This window comes from Ovis canadensis, chromosome 1 (assembly GCF_042477335.2).
Source record: "Ovis canadensis isolate MfBH-ARS-UI-01 breed Bighorn chromosome 1, ARS-UI_OviCan_v2, whole genome shotgun sequence".
NCBI lineage: Eukaryota > Metazoa > Chordata > Mammalia > Artiodactyla > Bovidae > Ovis > Ovis canadensis.
The window spans coordinates 142171969-142194754 of NC_091245.1; the positions used below are offsets into that span (position 1 = coordinate 142171969).

At 40.9% G+C, this 22786-nt stretch overlaps 1 protein-coding gene across 44 annotated transcripts in view; it reads right to left on the reverse strand.

The window, feature by feature from the left end:
* The window catches only part of LOC138418512 (uncharacterized), a 247343-nt gene that overhangs the window by 189251 nt on the left and 35306 nt on the right, over positions 1 to 22786 (reverse strand). For 4 of the 44 annotated variants that reach the window (XR_011248646.1, XR_011248623.1, XR_011248651.1 and 1 more), the window contains exon 3: positions 14158 to 14277. The exons of 35 other annotated variants lie outside the window; for them this stretch is intronic. Coding sequence is in view for 2 of the 9 variants with exons in the window: in XM_069549925.1 (XP_069406026.1) it covers positions 18985 to 20142 (1158 nt within the window). In the remaining 7 variants the exon portion in view is untranslated. Of the gene's footprint in view, positions 1 to 8937; positions 9780 to 12959; positions 13046 to 14157; positions 14278 to 16909; positions 20980 to 22786 lie in introns of those variants that run through there. 5 more of the 44 variants (XR_011248662.1, XR_011248660.1, XR_011248607.1 and 2 more) reach the window with 5 other exon arrangements.

The window sequence follows — 22786 nt, forward strand, 5'->3', positions numbered from 1 at the left end:
CTTCCTAGACAAGAAAACAATTTCGGGTACTAGAGGATGAATATGAGTTCATCGTGCACTGGGGAGAGTCCCCTACAGGTAAAAAAATAATAATAATAATAAGTCAAACACAGAACAGTGGAAGGGTTAGGTACTCAGTTTAGTCTTAAACAGAACATAATAAGGAAAAGAAATCTTCAGACAGAATTCCATTCTCTGGCTATTAATGTTATAACCCAGAGGATAGAAACTACCTTTGTTACAAGTTGTTAAGACTCTATTGTTAAAGAGAAAATATTTAATAGTGTATTCAGTGTAATGGAGGGGAAAAAACTGTAGTATTGTTCAGCCACCAAAACTAAAAAGAGACATTTCAAAGATAAATTTGTGAGGTTATTGCACTACGAACAAAGCTAGTGGAGTTGATGGAATTCCAATTCAGCTATTTCAAATCCTGAAAGATGATGCTGTGAAAGTGCTGCACTCAATATGCCAGCAAAGTTGGAAAACTCAGCAGTGGCCACAGGACTGGAAAAGGTCAGTTTTCATTCCAATTCCAAAGAAAGGCAATGCCAAAGAATGCTCAAACTACCCAACAATTGCACTCATCTCACATGCTAGTAAAGCAATACTCAAAATTCTCCAAGCCAGGCTTCAGTAATACGGTGAACCATGAACTTCCTGATGTTCAAGCTGGTTTTAGAAAAGAGAGAGGAACCAGAGATCAAATTGCCAACATCCGCTGGATCATGGAAAAAGCAAAAGGGTTCCAGAAAAGCATCTACTTCTGCTTTATTGACTATGCCAAAGCCTTTGACTGTGTGGATCACAATAAACAGTGGAAAATTCTTCAAGAGATGGGAATACCAGACCACCTAACCTGCCTCTTGAGAAATCTGTATGCAGGTCAGGAAGCAACAGTTAGAACTGGACATGGAACAACAGACTGGTTCCAAATAAGAAAAGGAGTACACCAAGGCTGTATATTGTCACCCTGCTTGTTTAACGTATATGCGGAGTAGATCATGAGAAATGCTGGACTGGAAGAAACACAAGCTGGAATCAAGATTGCCAGGAGAAATATCAATGACCTCAGATATGCAGATGACACCACCCTTACGGCAGAAAGAGGAACTAAAAAGGCTCTTGATGAAAGTGAAAGTGGATAGTGAAAAAGATGGCTTAAATCTCAACATTCAGAAAATGAAGATCATGGCATCCGGTCCCATCACTTCATGGGAAATAGATGGGGAAACAGTGGAAACAGTGTCACAATTTATTTTTTTGGGCTCCAAAATCACTGCAGATGGTGATTGTAGCCATGAAATTAAAAGACGCTTACTCCTTGGAAGAAAAGTTATGACCAACCTAGATAGCATATTCAAAAGCAGAGACATTACTTTGCCGACTAAAGTCCGTCTAGTCAAGGCTATGGTTTTTCCAGTAGTCATGTATGGATGTGAGAGCTGGACTATGAAGAAGGCTGAACACCGAAGAATTGATACTTTTGAACTGTGGTGTTGGAGAAGACTCTTGAGAGTCCCTTGGACTGCAAGGAGATTCAATCAACCCATTCTGAAGGAGATCAGCCCTGGGATTTCTTTGGAAGGAATGATGCTAAAGCTGAAACTCCAGTACTTTGGCCACCTCATGCAAAGAGTTGACTCATTGGAAATGACTCTGATGCTGGGAGGGATTGGGGGCAGGAGAAGAAGGGGACGACAGAGGATGAGATGACTGGATGGCATCACTGACTCAATGGATGTGAGTCTGAGTGAACTCCAGGAGTTGGTGATGGACAGGGAGGCCTGGCATGCTGCGATTCATGGGGCCTCAAAGAGTCGGACACGACTGAGTGACTGAACTGAACTGATTGTTCTTGTCCTCAATTCAGAGAAGACTCCAGATAGTCACAAATATATGTCTAAGATGTAAAAAGTGAGATCTGTTTTCATTCTATCCAGTCTCAAGATCTCTAGGGATTTCCAGTTTTGAAAACTATGATTCTCCATACAGGAGGTGCTAGATGTCACTAATTCACTGTTGTCTTCTGAAGAGTATTTGTAACAACTATTAAAAATTTTTGTCATAATAATTTTGTGTCAATATTGACAGTAATGGCATCACCAACTCAATGAACTTGAGTTTGAGCAAGCTCCAGGAGTTGGTGATGGACAGGGAAGCCTAGCATGTTGCAGTCCACGGGGTCACAAAGAGTCGGACATGACTGAGTGACTGAACTGAACTGCATTGGGTATTTTAGAGCCATCATCTTACATATACTTCATAATTCTTGGTCAAAGATTATTCTGCACAATTTCTTTAAGTGCTATTTGACAAACAAGTTATGCTTGAATGATCTCAACATAATTTTTTTCAATATCCTTTTTGAAAGAGACTTTTTATGAGATGTTTTCAGTGCAGAGCAAAACTAAGCAGAAAATGCAGTTTCCATACCTCCCATCCCCGCCACGCAACATGCATAGCCTCTCCCACTATCAACATGCCCCATCAGAGTGGAGCATTTGTTATAACTGATGAATCTATACTGACACATCATTGTCAAAGAAGTCCATAGTTTATGTTAGGATTCACTCTTGCTCTATAAATTCTACGGGTTTGGACAAATGTATAATGACATGCATCCACCCTTATAGTATCACAGATTATTCAGTGACTTAAAACTCCTCTGTGTTCTGTCTATTCATCCCTCCTTCCCCCTCTTTACTCCTGGCAACAACTCATCTTTTTACTGTCTCCATATTTTTACCTTTTCCAGAATGTCATATAGTTGAAATCATAAAGTTTACAGGCTTTTCAGATTGACTTCTTTTACTTGTTGTTCAGTCACTAAGTCATGTCCAACTCTTTGTAACCCCATGCACACCAGGCTCCTCTGTCCTCCACTATCTCCTGGAATTTGCTCAAATTCATGTCAATTGAGTTGGTGATGCTATCTAATTATCTTATGCTCTATCATCCCCTTCTCCTCCTGCCCTCAATCTTTCCCAGCATCAGGGTCTTTTCCAGTGAATTGGCTCCTCACATCAGGTAGCCAAAATACTGGAGCTTCAGCTTAAGGAACAATATGTATTCAAGATTCTCCTGTCGTTTGATAGCTTAATAGCTCATTTCTTTTTATTCCTGAATAATAGTCCACAGCTTACCCTTTCATCTACAAAGGACATCTTGGTTTCTTCAAAGTTTTAGCAATTATGAATAAAGCTGTCATAAACATCTGAGTACAGGAGGGTTTTGTGTGGATATAAATATTCTCTATTTGGTTTTAATGATTTTAATTATGGAAGTATAGTTGATTTATAATATTAATTTCAGGTTTACAACATAGTGATTCAATACTTCTATATATTACATTTCATTTAAACTTATAATAAAACATTTGCTACATTCCCTGAGCTGTACAATAATATATCCTTATAGCTTATTTAATTTATACATAGTAGTTTGTATCTCTTAATCCCTTACCTCATCTTGCCCCTCCCTCCTTCCTTCTCCCCTACTGGTAACCTCTAGTTTGGTCTCAATCTATGTGAATCTACCTCTGTTCTGTTCTATTTATTTCTTTATTCTTCAGATACCACACACAAACAACAACATACAGTATTTGTCTTTCTCTGTATGACTTACTTTACGAGGCATAATACTTTCCAGGCCCATCTACATTGGTGCAAATGGCAAAATTTCATTCTTTCTTATGGCTGAGAATTCCACTACGTGTATCTCTACATACAAATAGGCTTCCCAGGTAGCACAGTGATAAAGAATCCACCTATAAATGCAGGAGAAGCAAGAGACATGGATTTGATGCCTGAGTCAGGAAGATCTCCTGGAGCAGGAAATGACAATCCACGCTAGTCTTCCATGGACAGAGGAGCTTGGCAGGCTGCAGTCCATGGGATAGCAGAGTTGGACATGACTGAGGGACTGAGCATGCAGACACATACATACACATAAGACACATATCCTTCATTCATCTTTTGATAAAAACTTTGGGTGACTCCATATAGTGACTGTAAATAATGTTGTTATGAACATTAGAATACACATATCTTTTAAGTGATTTCATTTTCTTTGGATATATACTTAGGCGTGGAATTGCTGGATCATATAGTCTTGAGAGTCCCTTGGACTGCAAGGAGATACAACCAGTCCATCCTAAAGGACATCAGTCCTGAATGTTCATTGGAAAAACTGATGCTGAATCTGAAACTCCAATACTTTGGCCACCTGATGCAAAGAACTGATTCATTTGAAAAGAAATGCTGGGAAAGATTGAAGGTGGGAGGAGAAGGGGACAACAGAGGATGAGATGGTTGGATGGCATCACCGACTCAATGGACATGGGTTTGAGTAAACTCTGGGAGTTGGTGATGGACAGGGAGGCCTGGTGTGCTGCAGTCCATGGGTTTGCAAAGAGTCAGACATGACTGAGCAACTGAACTGAACTGAACTGATAGTAGTTCTATTTTTAGTTCTTTAAGGAATCTCCATACTGTTTTCCATAGTAGCTACACCAATATACATTCCCACCAACAGAGTATGAGCATTCTTGTCTTCACATCATTTCCAACATTTGTTATTAATATTTGCAGACTTTTTTGATGATAGCCATTTTGACAGGTGTGAGGTCATACCTCACTGTAGCTTTGATTTGAATTTAATTAGTGATATTGAACATCCTTTCATGTGCCTGTTAGCCATCTGTATGTCTTCATTGGAAAAATGTCTGCTCAATTCTTCTGCCTCTTTTTCAGTTGGATTATTTGGGCTTTTTTTGTTTGTTTTTTTCTTGAGTTTCAGCTGTCTGTATACTTTGGACATTAAATCCTCATTGGCCACATCATTTCAAATATTTTCTGCTATTCCAGAGTTTATCCTTTCATCTTACCTATTACTTCCTTTTCAGTGTAAAAACTTTTAAGCTTAACTAGTTCTCATTTGTTTATATTTACTTTTATTTCTTCCATCTTTGAATACAAAATAGTGTTCCAATTTATGTCAGAGAGTGTTTCACCTATGTTCTCTTTTAGTTTTATGGTTGTAGGTCTTGCATTTAGGTCTTTAAACCATTTTGAGGACTTCCCTAGCAGTCCAGTGGTTAATAATTAACCTGCCAATGCAGGAAACAGGAGTTTGATCCCTGGCCCTGGAAGATTCCACATGCTGCAGGGCAGCTAAGACCATGTGCCGCAACTACTGAGTGTGCTCTAGGGCCCGCAAGTCACAACTACTGAAACCCACTCGCTCTACAGTCCATGCTCCACAATAAGAGAAGGTACAGCCATAAGAAGCCCTCGCATGACAAATAGAGAGAAGACCCTGCTCTCTGAACTGGAGAAAACCAACATGCAGCAACAAAGACCCAGCACAGCCAAGAATTAATTAATTTTTTAAAAGATGTTTCCAGTTTATCTTATTGCACGGTGTGAGAAAAGGTTCTTATCTCATTATTTTATATGTAACTATCCAGCTTTCCCAGCACTACTTGTTGAAGAGACTGCTTTTTTCCACCACATATTCTTGCCTCCTTTGACATAGATTAAATGACTGTAGGTGCATGAGCTTATCTGAGGGCTATTTTGATAGTAATTGCATTTAATCTATAGATTATTTGGGGTAGTAAGGCCATTTTAAGAATGCTATTTCTTCCAAGCCCAGAGCATGGGGTATCTTTCCACTGTTTTGAGTCATCTTCAATTTTCTTTATCTATGTTTTATAGCTTTCAGTGTATTGGTCTCTCATTCCCTTGGTTAAGTTTATTCCAAGGTATTTTTTATGCTTTCTTTTTTTAAGTTTCTCTTCATGATATTTAATTATCAATGTATAGAAACACAATAGATTTCTGTATATTAATTTTATATCCTGCAGGCTGGCTGAATTTATTTATTAGTTCTAATATCTTTTGGGTGGAGACTATAGAGTTCTCTATATAGAGAGTATCATGTCATCGGAAAATAGAGACAGTTTTACCTCTTCCCTTTCAATTTGTATACCTTTTACTTCTTTTTCTTGTCTGCTGTAGCTAGGACTTCTTGGGCCAATTTAAAAAGAAGTGGTGAGAGAGGATAACCTTGTCTTTATTTTGGAGGAAAACCATTCAGGTTACACTATGGAGCATAATGTTAGCTGTGGGTTTGTCATAAATGGCCTTTATTATGTTGAGATATGTTCTCTCTAAACCAACTTCAATGAGAGTTTTTATCATGAATGGATGTTGAATTTTGTCAAATGCTTTTTCTCCATCTATTGAAATTATCAGGTGATATTTATCCATCTTTTTGTCAGTGTGGCATATTACATTAATTGACTTGTGGATATTGAACCATTCTTGTATCCCTAAGAATAAGTCCCACTTGATCATGGTATATGACACTTTATTTGTATAATGTTGAATTCAATTTGCTAATACTAATACTTTGTTGAAAATTTTTGCCTCTATATTCATTAGAGATATTGGCTTGTAGTTTGCCTTTTTTAGTGGTATCTTTGTCTTGTTTTGGCATCAGGGTAATAGTGGCCTTGTAGAATGAACTTGAGAGTATTCCTCCCCTTCAATTTTTTGGGATCATTTGAGAAGGATAGCTCCTCTTTATATGTTTGGTAAAATCCCCTGGGAAGCATTCTAATCCTGGACTTTCAATTGCTGAGAACTCTTTTTAAATAAATTAAATTTCAGTATTAGTGATTAGCCTGATCATTTTGTCTGTTTCTTCCCAATTCAGTCTTGGAAGATTTATATTCTGAGGAACTATTCATCTTCTAAGTTGTCCAATTTTGGGCATATAACTGTTTGTAGTAGTCCCTCTGCTTTATAGATCTCTGTGATACTGGTTATTTCTTCTCTTTCCTTTCTTATTTTATTTGGGTCCTCTCTTCTTGACGATACCTGGCTAAAGACTTTTCAATTTATTTAAAAAAAAAAAAAACAGCTTTTGCTTTCATTGATCTTTCCTATTTTTCTTTTGGTCTCTAAATTATTTATTTCCTCCTTGATCCTGGAATGTAAAGTCAAGTGGACCTTAGGAAGGATCACCATGAACAAAGCTAGTGGAGGTGATGGAATTCCAATTGATCTATTTCAAATCCTGAAAGATGATGCTGTGAAAGTGCTGCACTCAATATGCCAGCAAATTTGGAAAACTCAGCAGTGGCCACAGGACTGGAAAAGGTCAGTTTTCATTCCAATCCCAAAGAAAGGCAATGCCAAAGAATGCTCAAATGACTGCACAATTGCACTCATCTCACATGCTAAAGTAATGCTCAAAATTCTCCAAGCCAGACTTCAACAGTATGTGAACTGTGAACTTCAGATGTTCAAGCTGGTTTTCGAAAAGGCAGAGGAACCAGAGAGCACATTGCCAACATCTGCTGAATCACTGAAAAAGCAAGAGAGTTCCAGAAAAACATCTACTTCTGCTTTATTGACTATGCCAAAGCCTTTGACTGTGTGGGTCACAATAAACTGTGGAACATTCTTCAAGAGATGGGAGTACCAGACCACCTGACCTGCCTCTTGAGAAACCTGTATGCAGGTCAGAAAGCAACAGTTAGAACTAGACATGGAACAACAGACTGGTTCCAAATAGGAAAAGGAATATGACAAGGCTGTATATTGTCACCCTGCTTATTTAACTTATATGCAGAGTACATCATGAGAAACGCTGGGCTGGATGAAGCACAAGCTGGAATCAAGATTGCCAGGAGAAATATCAATAACCTCAGATATGCAGATGACACCACCCTTATGGCAGAAAGTGAAGAGGAACTAAAGAGCCTCTTGATGAAAGTGAAAGGAGAGTGAAAGAGTTAGCTTAAAGCTTAACATTCAGAAAACTAAGATCGTGGCTTCTGGTCCTATTACTTCATGCAAATAGATGGGGAAACAGTGACAGACTTTATTTGAGGGGAGGAGGTGGGGGTGGGGGTGGGGAGTGGCTCCAAAATCACTGAAGATGGTGACTGCAGCCGTGAAATTAAAGACGTTTACTCCTTGGAAGGAAAGTTATGACCAACCTAGAGAGCATATTAAAAAGCAGGGACATTATTTTGTCAACAAAGGTCCATCTAGTCAAGGCTATGGTTTTTCCAGTAGTCATGTATGGATGTGAGAGTTGGACTGTGAAGAAGGCTGACCGCTGAAGAATTGATGCTTTTGAACTGTGGTGTTGGAGAAGACTCTTGAGAGTCCCTTGGACTGCAAGGAGATCCAACCAGTCCATCCTAAAGCAGATCAGTCCTGGGTGTTCATTGAAAGGACTGATATTGAAGCTGAAACTCCAATACTTTGGCCACCTGATGTGAGGAGCTGACTCATTTGAAAAGACCCTGATACTGGGAAAGATTCAAGGCAGGAGAAGAAGGGGACAACAGAGGATGAGATGGTTGGATGGCATCACTGACTCAATGGACATGGGTTTGGGTAGACTCCGGGAGTTGGGGTTGGACAGGGAGGCCTGGTGTGCTGCAGTTCATGGGGTCGCAAAGAGTCGGACACAATTGTGACTGAACTGATCTTTGTTTTTTCCTTCTTTCTGCTGAATTTGGTTCTTAATTGTTTTTCTTTTTCTAATTCCTTTACTTGATAGGTTAGGTTGTTTATCTGAGTTTTTTACTTGTTGCTTGAGGTAGGCCTGTTTTTTATAAACTTCCCTTTTACATCTGTTTTTGCTGTGTTCCATAAATTTTGGAAAGTTATGTTTTTATTTTCATTTGTCTCGAGGTATTTTCTGATTTCCACTTTGACCCCCTGGTTCTTAAGCAGCATGTGGCTTAGCCCCCATGTATTTGTTTTTCCCATTTTTTCCCTGTATTTGATTTCTAACTTTATACTGGTCATGGGAAACAAGTCAGAGTTTTGTGCAGTTTCAATCTCCTTCTGTTACTGAGTTCAAGCTTGTAATGCTTACCACACAACAACCCAACAAATAACAGATAAGCTGTTGGAGCAAGGAATAGCAACTTTATTTGGAAATCCAGCAAACCGAAAAGAGGTGGGCTTGTGCCTCAAATAAATATCTTGCCTGAGTTAGAATGCAGGCTTCTTTTATACTAAAAGGGGAAAAGTCAAGCATTTCGTGGTTCCAATGAGGCTCTGGAGGGAATGTGTTCATTTTTCCTCCCTCAGTCATTCACAGGAGGGCCTGGCCAGGATGTTTCTTGTGAGCTAAACAAAGGTATTTTAGCGTAATGCTCATTATCTGGGAGGCAGGTTTCCCAGAAATGAGCCATTACGTATAAATTAAGCTTTATAGGCAACATCCTTTTAGTGATTATCTTGTAATAGAATATAAAAGGTTCTTCCCTATAATACTTCTTCTGCCTTGTTTGAAATGTTAGCATGCATGTGCATGCTCTTCATGAGCAGACTCTAGTTTTCTTACAGCATCACTATCATTCCCACTGGTTTTCAAACTCACAGAGGGGACTCATCATCCAGGAACTGGACCTCAGGGCTGGGGCAATCAATATGTGGTTCAAACCACTCACTGTTCAGGGAAGATCTCCAAGCTTGTGTTATCCCCCCTCCTCCCAGAGGCATAGATGCTCTTCTTCCCTTTCTACATAATTCCATATGGATGTATCTTCAGACCTGGTTGTATAAGAGTCTTTCTGACAGTCTTCAGTTTGTTTGCAGTGAGGATTGCTCCACGTGCAGATGTATTTTTGATGTGTTCAGTGGGGGGAGGTGAACTCCACATCCTCCTACTCTGCCATCTTGATCTTCTCCACTCAACTGTGTTTTTATTGTTATACCTTTCAGACGAATTCAAAGGTAAGGCTGAAGGTAGAGAATGAGAGCAAATGGGAGAAAGGGAAAAAAAATTTTAAGTAGACAATAGGGCAAAGGGGGGGAAGGAAAAATTTTAAAGAAAAAAAAAGTTTAAAAATAAAAATCTTGATTTCCTAGGAAAAGATGCACTTTTATACCACGGCCAAGATTGTGGGCACAAGTTTCATAGATACATGGTAAGGACCTGAGGGATTCTAGGAAGGCCCACTTGCCCAGATATGCTTTATCTACTTGCCAGACTATCCAGGATCCTCTACTGAAAATTCATAGCCTTTAATTTCAAAGATTTATTGACCATGATTAAACCTTTGTCAAAGTGCCAGTATACTGTGAGGACTAATGTTGAGACATTATCAAAGAAAAGCTTTCCGCAGCATTTCCCAACAGGTGTTTGATGCATGAGAAAGGAATTCCATGCTCAAATAAGGTCCAAAGCACTGAATATTATTTTTCTTTCCTACTGAGTCACAATATATATTAGCATATGAAAAGCTGTGGAAAGAGCTACAAATAGGAAAAAAAAAAAAAAGAAACTTAAACTTTTTAAAATTCAGCAATTCCAAAACTCAACTGACATTGAGATTCTTCTGGCAGCTATGAGGGTTAATAAAAACAGCTGGCTGAATGCAAGACATCAAAAATGAAACAAAAAAAGATTGGGGCCAAAAAGCAGTGCTCAAATGATGAAGAGAATGCTGACAGTGAGTATGGACTCTTAACAAGGAGAGACTGAGTATATTCAACCCTTTTCCTTGGATGCAAGCATCTGCTGGATACAATTCATTTGGTATAGACAGCTTTCATTTTGCTGGCGATGGGTGGTCAGTCCTTGCAGAATCATTTCCCTTAGGATGTATTTTAAGATACATCACTATTGTCTAAAGATAAGACAAGAGACAGTCATATTAAGTCAAGGCACTGTCTACTACCTCATTTGATGTCCTCTATATAAAGCACCACACTGAAAAAGTTTTTCAGAACTTAGTGCTAAAAACAATTTTGCCTTCCCTAAGGAACTGAGATACTTCCTCCTTACCAAAAAAGGCTCTTGGGTCTTTCTATTTGCTTTGATTACCAGCAAACCCAAAGCCAAATGTCAGAGCAAATCTAACAGCCACATGGTCTGGATGTTTGAGCTCTTCTTCCAGTTCTTATTGATGTCTCCTCTACTCATGACTCTCTCTTTCTCATTTCCTATTAGTTTATTGCATCTGCTTGTTATAAACCACCACAAGCCAATTTGGGACAAGAGAGAAGATGGAAACATAAAGAGAGACAAACAGAAATGATCAGCTCCTGTAAGATCTATATGGAACACAATACCAGTACCTTAACATGGAGTCTGGAATATCGTTAATGCCTAATTCTTTTTAATATTTTTATGTGAAAAAGTATTCCCAGGTAATATTTGCCCCATCAAGATATTCAGAAAGATGTGTTTCTTGCTGAAAGATATGTCAAGGATACTGAGCATGAGTTAGGCTGCCATCTCCCACCACTGCTTGGGTTGAAGAAATTCTACTAAAGGTGGGTTGAGAAGTAACTCTGGAGGGGCAGTGAGAACAGGCCAGGAATAAGCCAGAGAACCTGGCAGGTAACATCCATGGAAGACTCCCCTATGATCTGCAGAGGGGGTAGAATGAGTTCACTTCCTCTGCTGAAAACAGGGTGATCTGCAAATAAGAGAAGGTTAGCATAAAGTATGATTTACAGAGGAGCAGACATGCACACAGAGCTAGTATGTCCAGATGAGGGCATGAACTTGGAGGAAAAACCCCATACTGTCTATTCAGAATGCATTCTGTAATAAAGAGAAATTGCAGGACAAGCATTTGTGTTCCAAAGGGCTCAAAAATATGTCAACATACAGTTGACTGGTAATATTACAGGAATGACACAGCTCCTGAAAAACAATGCCAACTGTATTATCCAATAATAAGCTGAGCCAAAGGTATTTTAATGTATCACCTGAGGTTAAAACCCCTCCCCTCTCACTCCTGAGAGATTAGAGGGCAGAGAGTAAGAATACAAGAATCTATAGAGTTGGGGAAGCTTTGACAAGGAGTGCTGATTCTGATTATGGTTATACAAAGCCACAATTACAGCCTGGTCTGAAGGGCTCCCATCTGTGTTACCTTGTAGGGTAACTATTCTGAGGAACCTATTGGAGGGGGGGTAGTGGTAGCACTAGTTCTTGTACAAGTTTCCCTGGGGTAACTATATTGATTATTCATTCCAACAACACAGAGATATTTCCATGTCCTGCCACTACACCCAGGGGTGTGTGTGTGTGTGTGAGCGCATGCATGCACGCTCAGTCATGTCTGACTCTTTGAGACCCCATGGACTGTAGCCCTTCAGGCTCTCTGTCCATGGGATTTCCCAAGAAAGAATACTTGAGTGGGTTACCCGTTCCTTCTGCACTGGTTCAACCCAGGGGTCGAACACATGCCTCCTGCATTACAGGAGGATTCTTTACCACTGAGCCACCTGAGAAGTCCACAACTGGAGGGATATGAAGTCAAATAAAACATGGACCCTGCCCTAAAGAGGTGAGTTAAGTGTCCCAAAGTTCTGACTTTTTTCCTTTTAAGTTGACCTTTGCTGCTGCTGCTAAGTCACTTCAGTTGTGTCTGACTCTGTGTGACCCCATAGACAGCAGCCCACCAGGCTTCCCCGTCCCTGGGATTCTCCAGGCAAGAACACTGGAGTGGGTTGCCATTTCCTTCTCCAATGCATCAAAGTGAAAAATGAAAGGGAAGTTGCTCAGTCGTGTCCGACTCTTCGAGACCCCATGGACTGCGGCCTACCAGGCTCCTCTGTTCATGGGATTTTCCAGGCAAGAGTACTGGAGTGGGGTGCCATCGCCTTCTCTGAAGTTGACCTTTAGTCTCCTTCAAAATCCTTGCCCTTCCGAGGCAGGGAGAAGGTGATGCATGCAGCTGAAAGGAGTGTTGTTCTTGTAATGAGTATGCTTGCTCTGGGCTCTTTATTTCTCTTGCACTTGCTCTGAAAGCCAAACTGAAGAGCCACAGCAGCTCATCATGATATACAAGCATATACCACTGACTATGTGTGAAAGTCACTCAGTTGTACCACTGCCAATAATTCTGTGCTATTTGGAGCTAATCAGAGAATGGGAGTAAGAGCAGGAAGGAGAATGCTTACCTTTCAAAAGAGGGGTTTTTCAATGGAACTTCTGGCTCTCTAGGGTGTTAGGTCTCATCTGCCTCTCATGTCATCCTATTTCCCATCTATTGAACACAAAATTTCATTTAGTTCTACCCTTGCCATCTTTGTTTCTTTATCTCCCATTCACTCCTCTGCTCACTGCCCTCCTCACTCCACCAAAACCATCTCACTAACATCCAGATCACCTCCATGTCAAGAAATCTGAAGAACAATTTCCAGTCCTGTTACCTGAGCTCTCAGACGACATCTGGCCATGTCATCCTCTTAAAACCCTCATGTTCCTTGACCTATAGTAGTGCTGGGCTGGATGAGTTACAAACTGGAATCAAGATTGCCAGGAGAAATAACAACCTCAGATATTCAGATGATACCACTCTAACGGCAGAACATGAAGGGGCACAAAAGAGCCTCTTGATGAGGGTAAAGGAGGAAAGTGAAAAAGCCAGCATTCAAAAAACTAAGATCATGGCATCTGGTCCCATCACCTTATGGCAAATAGAAGAGGAAAAGGTGGAAGCAGTGGCAGATTTTCTCTTTTGGGTTCTAAAATCACTACGGATGGTGATGGCAGCCATGAAATTAGAAAGACAATTGCTTCTTGGCAAGAAGGCTGTGACAAACCTAGACAGTGTGTTAAAAAGCAAAGACATCACTTTGCCAACAAAGGTCCATATAGTCGAGGCTATGGTCTTTCCAGTTGTCATGTATGGATGTAAAAGCTGGACCATAAAGAAGGTAGAGTGCCAAAGAATTGATGCTTTCCAGCTGTGGTGCTGGAGAAAATTCTTGAGAGTCCCTTAGACTGCAAAGAGATCAACTAGTCCATCTTAAAAGATATCAACCCTGAATACTCTTTGGAAGGACTGATGCTGAAGCTCCGATACTTTGGCCACCTGATGCTAACAGCTGACTCATTGGAAAAGACCCTAATGCTGGGAAAGATTGAAAGCTTCAGAAGGAGAAGAGGGCATCAGAGGATGAGATGGTTGGATGGCATCACCGATTCAACAGACATGAACTTGGGCAAACACCAGGAGATGGTGGGGAACAGGGAAGCCTGGATTGCTGCAGTCCATGGGGTCTCAGAGAGTCAGACATGACTCGGCAACAGAATAACAGCTACTCCTAGAACGTTCTTCTTGTTGTCTTCTCTTGGTACTTTTTCCATATTTACCTGACAATTCTACATGGGATTTCCTCGGGAAAATATTCCAGGCACTCTTTCAATTCCACCCTTCATTCTCACACAGGACCAGGAGCTGAAGGGGAATGGCACCCACTGGAGCTTTGCATCCTGCATGGATTTACAAGAGAATGAGTTCATGCACCCTCATAGCTTCAACTAGCACCTCTTTGCCAATAACTCTAACTGTATTTCTAGCTGAGAGCTTCTTTTTTTAATACAGATCCACATGCCGACAGCTTATGCAACATTGCTGTATGTTTATTTTACAGATAACTCATTACTTAATGGGTTTCCCTAGTGGCTCAGTGGTAAAGAATCTGCCTGACAATACACGAGATGCAGGTTTGATCTCTGGGTCAAAAAGATCCCTGGAGAAGAAAATGGCAACCCACTCCAGTATTCTTGCCTGGGAAATCCTATGGACAGAGTAGCCCGGCAGGCTACAGTCCATGAGGTCAGAGAAGAATTGGACATGACTAAGCATCTAAACAACAAAATTACTTAATATATTCAAAACTGAACTTGAGACCCACTATTCCTACAGTGTGCTATCTCACAGATAGAAACGTAGGAACCTTCTTTGATAACTTGTTCTCCACTACTTCTCATATCCAATCACTAATTGCTGCTAAGTCACTTCAGCCGTGTCCGACTCTGTGCAACCCCATAGACGGCAGCCCACCAGGCTCTCCCGTCCCTGGGATTCTCCAGGCAAGAACACTGGAGTGGGTTGCCATTTCCTTCTCCAATGCATAAAAATAAAAGTGAAGTCGCTCAGTCGTGCCCGACTCTCAGCAACCCCATGGACTGCAGCCCACCAGGCTCCTCTGTCCATGGGATTTTCCAGGCAAGAGTATTAGAGTGGGGTGCCATTGCTTCTTCCAATCACTAACTAAAGGCTTCCAATTCCATCTACAGAACATTTCTTGAATGACATCCATTTCTCTTCACCCCAAAGCCATCACCACAGGCCAAGACTCCAAATGAACCCTCACTTGGACTAGGATGACATCGTTTTAAATTATCTTCCTGAATTACTTCCTGCCTTCCACTAGTCCACTCTTCACATGACAGCTAGAGTGTGCTTTTGTAAGTGTGAAAACAAGCATGAGTTCCATACAGTCAAGATTTCAAATGTACAAAGATGTAACATCTTTTAGGGCTCTGAAAATGAACTTAGTCCTAAAGTCACAAATGTACTTAAAAGTAGAAAACGGAATCTTGGAAAAGCAAGGTGCATGACATCACTTGAGTTAAATATTTCAATTCAACCAGCCAACCACTACAAGATTCCCCTCAGGATTCTCCAAACTGTCTTCCTTCCACTTGAGGATGATCCATGATCCTGTGAAGACTACATAGTATCCTAGCCTTGGGAGAATGAGGCATAAGGTAACTTTTCCCATAATCATTCTTTATCCTTAGAGACCTCTGTTGCAACTGACCTCATCTTGACTGACCCCACCAGTGCTGTCCTCTGTGCTTCCACAGCTGCTGAAAACCAAGTCTTCTACACATATCAACTCACTTAACTCACAACGCCTTGGTTCTGTCATCTCTTAGCATTCTGTGCTCCCTTATCTGCCTCAGAAAACCAAGGGCCTTTGTGGCTTTTTCCACATCATACTGCATGTGCTTTCTGAACTCTTTCGGTCTACCCTTAAACCAGTTTAGCCCAACATCTCACTAATCCCTGCCCTCTGTCACTCCAGTGCTATGGTGGGCATGAGACTTCTCTCTGACCATTGTAGCAACCCACACTACTCTCAGGAAAGCAAGATATGTGCTCTCTCTGCTCTCAGATTCACGGGTAGCTTTGACATTCCTATAATTCCCCCAGCACTACTCCCATCAACATCTAAAACTTGAGAGAAAGGTGTCTCAACCCTTTCTTAGAAATCCACACCAGCTGTTAACTCTCTTGCTTCCTCATCTCAATTCTAAAGCTCCACTCACCTGCCAAAAGTGTTCAAAGAACTTCTCTGTATGTCAGAGGAAAAGGGCCTGAATCTTCTCTCTTATTTGTGAATAAATTTTATAAATTATTTCTTCAGGCTCTGACAAAGAGTAAATAGAATTTACTGATGATGATAATCCTGCTTTGAAGAGGTTCATAAAAACTTTTCTGACTCAAGAATCAGGCTTTTCATTGAAAACTTAGGCTTTCAACTACCTCAATAAAGATGAAAAGAATAAAACTTAGGCTTTTTAAGAGTCTTATCTGTTACGGGTTTCAAATAGTGAACTGACTTCTTTTTCTAGACTGAATCTGTTCTTCCTCTTAGCTAAAGGATGCCACTGCCTGAAATGGCAAATACTGTGGAATACTGAGGGGGAAAAAACGTGAGAAAGGAAAAAAAAACAAATAAAAACCAAAAACATGTTTTTAAAAACCTCCAAATTTTATCCTGAAATAAATGCATTCATGCTCTCTTGAAACTCTGTGTCTCTTTTCTTAGTTGAGAGATAAATTAAGTTTAGAATATACAATGTGTTGATTTTATGCCTTTTATATATTGCATTGATTACCATCATAGCATTAGCTAACAGCTCCACCACATCATATCACTATTTCACTTTACGGTGAGAGTATTTAAGGTCTAGTCTCTTAGCAATTTTGTAAGTTTAAAATGCAGTATTGACTATAATCACTGTGCTGTGCAATAGATCTCCAGGACTTATTTATCTACTAGTCTTTTCTCTTTTTGGCTGTGCTGGGTCTTTGTTATGGGGCATGTGCTTTTTTTTTTTTTTTTTTTTGCAGTGCACAGGCTTCTCTTGTTACAGTGCTTGTGGCATGTGGGATCTTAGTTCCCCAACCAGGGATCAAACCTGCATTCCCTGAATTGGAAGGTGGATCCTTAACCACTGGAACACCAAACAAGTCCTATCTACTAGTTTCAAGTTTTTACCCTTAGACAGTATCTCCCCAATTCCCCCAAATCCCCAAGCCCTGATAACCACCATTCTATCCTGTTTTTATGACTTCAGCTTTTTAAAGGAACTTTAATTGATGCGTAACTTACATACAGAAGAGCAAACAAAAGCAAACAAATCGTGAAGGTACAGCATGATGAAGTTTCACCAAAAAAAAAAAAAAAAACATATACCCTTGTGACAGCAACAGATCAGGAAGTAAAACATAACTAGACCAGATACTGTATATCCCATCTATACCCTCAAACAATCTACAGTCAATAGGATCACAAAAATTTAGACACGACTAAGCAACTAATTATATCCTCAAAAATAAACTATCATCCTGACTTCAAACACTAGCCACTAACTTTGCCAGTTTTTGAACTTTAATGGAATCACAACTGCATTTGTGATTGGATTCCTTCCCTCAAAATCATATACATGACATTCATTCTACAGTTTTGCACATGAGTTAAGTTCAGTACAGTTCAGTCCCTCAGTCGTGTGCAACTCTTTGTGATCCCATGAATTGAAGCACCCCAGGCCTCCCTGTCCATCACAAACCCCGGAGTTTACACAAACTCATGTCCATCAAGTCAGTGATGCCATCCAGTCATCTCATCCTCTGTCGTCCCCTTCTCCTCCTGCCCCCAATCCCTCCCAGCATCAGAGTCTTTTCCAATGAGTCAACTCTTCCCATGAGGTGGCTGAAGTATTGGAGTTTTAGCTATAGCATCAGTCCTTCCAATGAACACCCAGGACTGATCTCCTTTAGGATGGACTGGTTGGATCTCCTTGCAGTCCAAGGGGCTCTCAAGAGTTTTCTCCAACAGCACAGTTCAAAAGCATCAATTCTTCGGCACTCAGCTTTCTTCACAGTCCAACTCTCACATCCATACATGACCACTGGAAAAACCATACGCTTGACTAGATGGACCTTTGTTGGCCAAGTAACATCTCTGCTTTTGAATATGCTATCTAGGTTGGACATAACTTTCCTTCCAAGGAGGAAGTGTCTTTTAATTTCATGGCCACAATCACCATCTGCAGTGACTTTGGAGCCCGAAAGAAACAAAGTCTCACACTGTTTCCACTGTTTCCCCATCTATGTCCCATGAAGTGATGGGACCAGATGCCATGATCTTTGTTTTCTGAAAGTTGAGCTTTAAGCCAACTTTTTCACTCTCCTCTTTCATTTTCATCAAGAGGCTCTTTAGTTCTTCCTCACTTTCTGCCATAATGGTGGTGTCATCTGCATATCTGAGGTTATTGATATTTCTCCCAGCAATCTTGATTCCAGCTTGTGCTTCTTCCAGCCTAGCGTTTCTCATAATGTACTCTCATAGAAGTTAAATAAGCAGGGTGACAATATACAGCCTTGATGTACTCCTTTTCCTATTTGGAAACAGTCTGCTGTTCCATGTCCAGTTCTAACAGTTGCTTCCTAACTTGCATATAGGTTTCTCAAGAGGCAGGTCAGGTGGCCTGATATTTCCATCTCTTTCAGAATTTTCCACAGTATATTGTGATCCACACAGTCAAAGGCTATGGCATAGTCAATAAAGCAGAAACAGATGTTTTTCTGGAACTCTGTTGCTTTTTTCATGATCCAGCAGATGTTGGCAATTTGATCTCTGGTTCCTCTGCCTTTTCTAAAACCAGCTTGAACATCTGGAAGTTCACGGTTCACATATTGCTGAAGCCTGGCTTGGAGAATTTTGAGCATTACTTTACTAGCATGTCAGATGAGTGCAATTGTGCAGCAGTTTGAGCATTCTTTGGCATTGCTTTTCTTTGCAAATGGAATGAAAAATGACCTTTTCCAGTCCTATGGCCACTGCTGACTTTTCCAAATTTGCTGGCATATTGAGTGCAGCACTTTCACAGCATCATCTTTCAGGATTTGAAACAGCTCAACTGGAATTCCATCACCTCCACTAGCTTTGTTTGTAGTGATGCTAAGGCCCACTTGACTTCACACTCCAGGATGTCTGGCTCTAGGTAAGTGAAACCACCATCATGATTATCTGGATCATGAAGATCTTTTTTGTACAGTTCTTCCGTGTATTCTTGCCACCTCTTCTTAATATCCTCTGCTTCTGTTAGGTCCATACCATTTCTGTCCTTTATCGAGCCCATCTTTGCATAAAATGCTCCCTTGGTATCTCTAATTTTCTTGAAGAACTCTCTAGTCTTTCCCATTCTGTTGTTTTCCTCTGTTTCTTTGCGTTGATTGCTGAGAAAGGCTTTCTTATCTCTCCTTGCTGTTCTTTGGAACTCTGAATTCAAATGCTTATATCTTTCCTTTTCTCCTTTCCTTTTCACTTCTCTTCTTTTCACAGCCATTTTTAAGGCCTCCTCAGACAGCCATTTTGCTCTTTTGCATTCCTTTTCCATGAGGATGGTCTTGATCCCTGTCTCCTGTACAATGTCACGAACCTCAGTCCATAGTTCATCAGACACTCTATCTATCAGATTCTGGCCCTTAAATCTATTTCTCACTTCCACTGTATAATCATAAGGGATTTGATTTAGGTCATACCTGAATGGTCTAGCGGCTTTCCCTACTTTCTTCAATTTAAGTCTGAATTTGGCAATAAGGAGTTCATGATCTGAGCCACAGTCAGCTCCTGGTCTTGTTTTTGATGACTGTATAGAGCTTCTCCATCTTTGGCTGCAAAGAATATAATCAATCTGATTTCGGTGTTGACCATTTGGTGATGTCCATGTGTAGAGTCTTCTCTCATGTTGTTCGAAGAGGGTGTTTGCTATGACCAGTGCATTTTCTTGGCAAAACTCCATTAGTCTCTGCCTTGCTTCATTCCGTATTCCAAGGCCAAATTTGCCTGTTACTCCAGGTGTTTCTTGACTGTCTGCTTTTGCATTCCAGTCCCCTATAATGAAACGGACATCTTTTTTGGGTGTTAGTTCTAAAAGGTCTTGTAGGTCTTCATAGAACCATTCAACTTCAGCTTCTTCAGCGTTACTGGTTGGGGCATAGACATGGATTACTGTGATATTGAATGGTTTGCCTTGGAAACGAACAGAGATCATTCTGTCGTTTTTAAGATTGCATCCATGTACTGAATTTTGGACGCTTGTTGACTATGTAGGGTACTCCATTTTCTTCTAAGGGATTCCTACCCACAGTAGTAGATATTATGGTCATCTGAGTTAAATTCACCCATTCCAGTCCATTTTAGTTTGCTGATTCCTAGAATGTCAATGTTCCCTCTTGCCATCTCCTGTTTGACCACTTCCAATTGGCCTTGATTCATGGACCTGACATTTCAGGTTCCTATGCAATATTGCTCTTTCCAGCATCAGACCTTGCTTCTATCACCAGTCACATCCACAACTGGGTATTGTTTTTGCTTTGGCTCCATCCCTTCATTCTTTCCGGAGTTATTTCTCCACTGATCTCCAGTAGCATACTGGGCACCTACTGACCTGGGGAGTTCCTTTTTCAGTATCCTATCATTTTGCCTTTTCATACTGTTCATGGCGTTCTCAAGGCAAGAATACTGAAGTGGCTTGCCATTCCCTTCTCCAGTGGACCACATTCTGTCAGACCTCTCTACCACGACTCACCCATGTTGGGTGGCCCCACAGGGCATGGCTTAGTTTCATTGAGTTAGACAAGGCTGTGGTCCTAGTGTGATTAGATTGACTAGTTTTCTGTGATTATGGTTTCAGTGTGTCTGCCGTCTAATGACCTCTTGCAACACCTACCCTCTTACTTGGGTTTCTCTTACCTTGGATGTTGTGTATCTCTTCATGGCTGTTCCAGCAAAGCACAGAGGCTGCTCCTTACCTTGGACAAAGGGTATCTCCTCACCACCGCCCCTTCTGACCTTGAACGTGGAATAGCTTCTCTAGGCCCTCCTGCACCTGCAGAGCCACTGCTTCTTAGACGTAGGGTAGCTCTTCCCAGCTGCCGCCCCTTGCCTCCAGTGGGGGATAGCTCCTCCTGGCCGCCGCCCCTGATCTCAGAAGTGGGGTAGCGCCTCTCGGCTGCTCCTGCGCTGTCACAGCCTGGCACTCTTGGCCACCACCCCTGACCTCAGGCGGAGGATAGCTCCTCTTGGCAGCCGCCCCTAACCTCAGACGTGGGGTAGCTCCTGCCCCTGACCTCGGACGTGGGGTAGCTCCTGCCCCTGATCTCAGACATGGGGTAGCTCCTCTAGGCCGCGTTATGTGCATTGTCGCAGGTATAATAGATGTTGCCAATTGTTTTGAAATGGTTGTACCAATTTAACTATCATTAATAACTTCTGAGAATTCCAACTGTTCTGTATTCTCACCCATACTTAGAATTGGCAGTCTTTCTAATTATAGCTGTTCTCATGAGTATACGGTGATATTGTGTTAAAATTTGCATTTCCCTAAGGACTTCCCTGGTAGCTCAGACGGTAAAGCGTTTTCTACAATGTGGGAGGCCTGGGTTCGATCCCTGGGTAGGGAAGATTCCCTGGAGGAGGAAACGGCAATCCACTCCAGTACTTTTGCCTAGAAAATCCCATGGACAGAGGAGCTTGGTGCAGGCTACTGTCCATGGGATCACAAAGAGTCAGGCATGACTGAGTGACTTCACTTCAAGGACTTAGGCAACTTTTCATGTGACTGCGTTCCATCTTTTTTGTCCACCCCAGTAACTGAAAATTCTACTAAAATTTCAGAGTAGAAATTTCATAGAGGCAGTTAAATAAAGAGAAAGGAAAAAAGGAAGCTTGGCAGACAGAAGAAATTTTAGATTGGCCATTGCATATGATCCCTATTTCTTTTGGAATACAGCATAAATATGAACTATTTAGTTCTGCATGAACTAGCTTCTACTTGCCTTGCCAGGTGTGTCATGCACTTCTCGCCCCTCTTTCTCATGTTCCACATGTTGACATCTCAGCTCAGACACACCAAGTTCTCTCCAAATCTAGGGCCTTTGCTCATATTTGACGGCTGTATCCTCTTGTTATACTTTTGTCTCGATTTCTAACCACCTCTCCTCACTTATCGTACCATTAGGTCTTGGCTAAAATATGACTTCTTCAAAGAAGCCTTTTCCAAACTAGCTGCAATCACCATTTTTAAGCTCCAACAGACAATTTTTTCATGTATGTCATTCATAATGGAGGTAAATGCTATTTAACGTACAGATCTCCTACACTCTAAGCCCTGTGAAGAAAGAGACTCTATCTGTCATGTTCATGGCAGGATTATTAGCCATAATACAGTATTCAGTTCATGAGAAGCCCTATTAATCCTGTTGTATTTTGTTTTGCTTAACTCAGTAACCTCCCAGTCTAAATGTCTTCCTTGCCTTTAACAGGGTTTCTTCCTTAGACCTTGATGTCAGCAGAGTGTCTACCTTAACTTGGTGGTTCTCTCTGGCTACCCTCTATTCAAAGGCAAATGCATCTATTTACATGGATTTAACTAGCTCTATGCTATGACTTAAAAATATATTTCTGACACACTTATCACAAGCTTCAGATTTGTATATCTAATTGCCTCCTAAGTATTTCCAACAAGATGTTATACAGATACTTCAAACTCAATATGTTCCAACCAAGCTCATCTTTTTCCCACTCTCCCACTGCCACCCCTACCTATTCCTCCTACTCTTAACTTTTACAGTCTCACTTAAGGGTGCCATCATCCACCTAGTTTCCTAAAGCAGAAATCTAGTAGTCATTCTAAC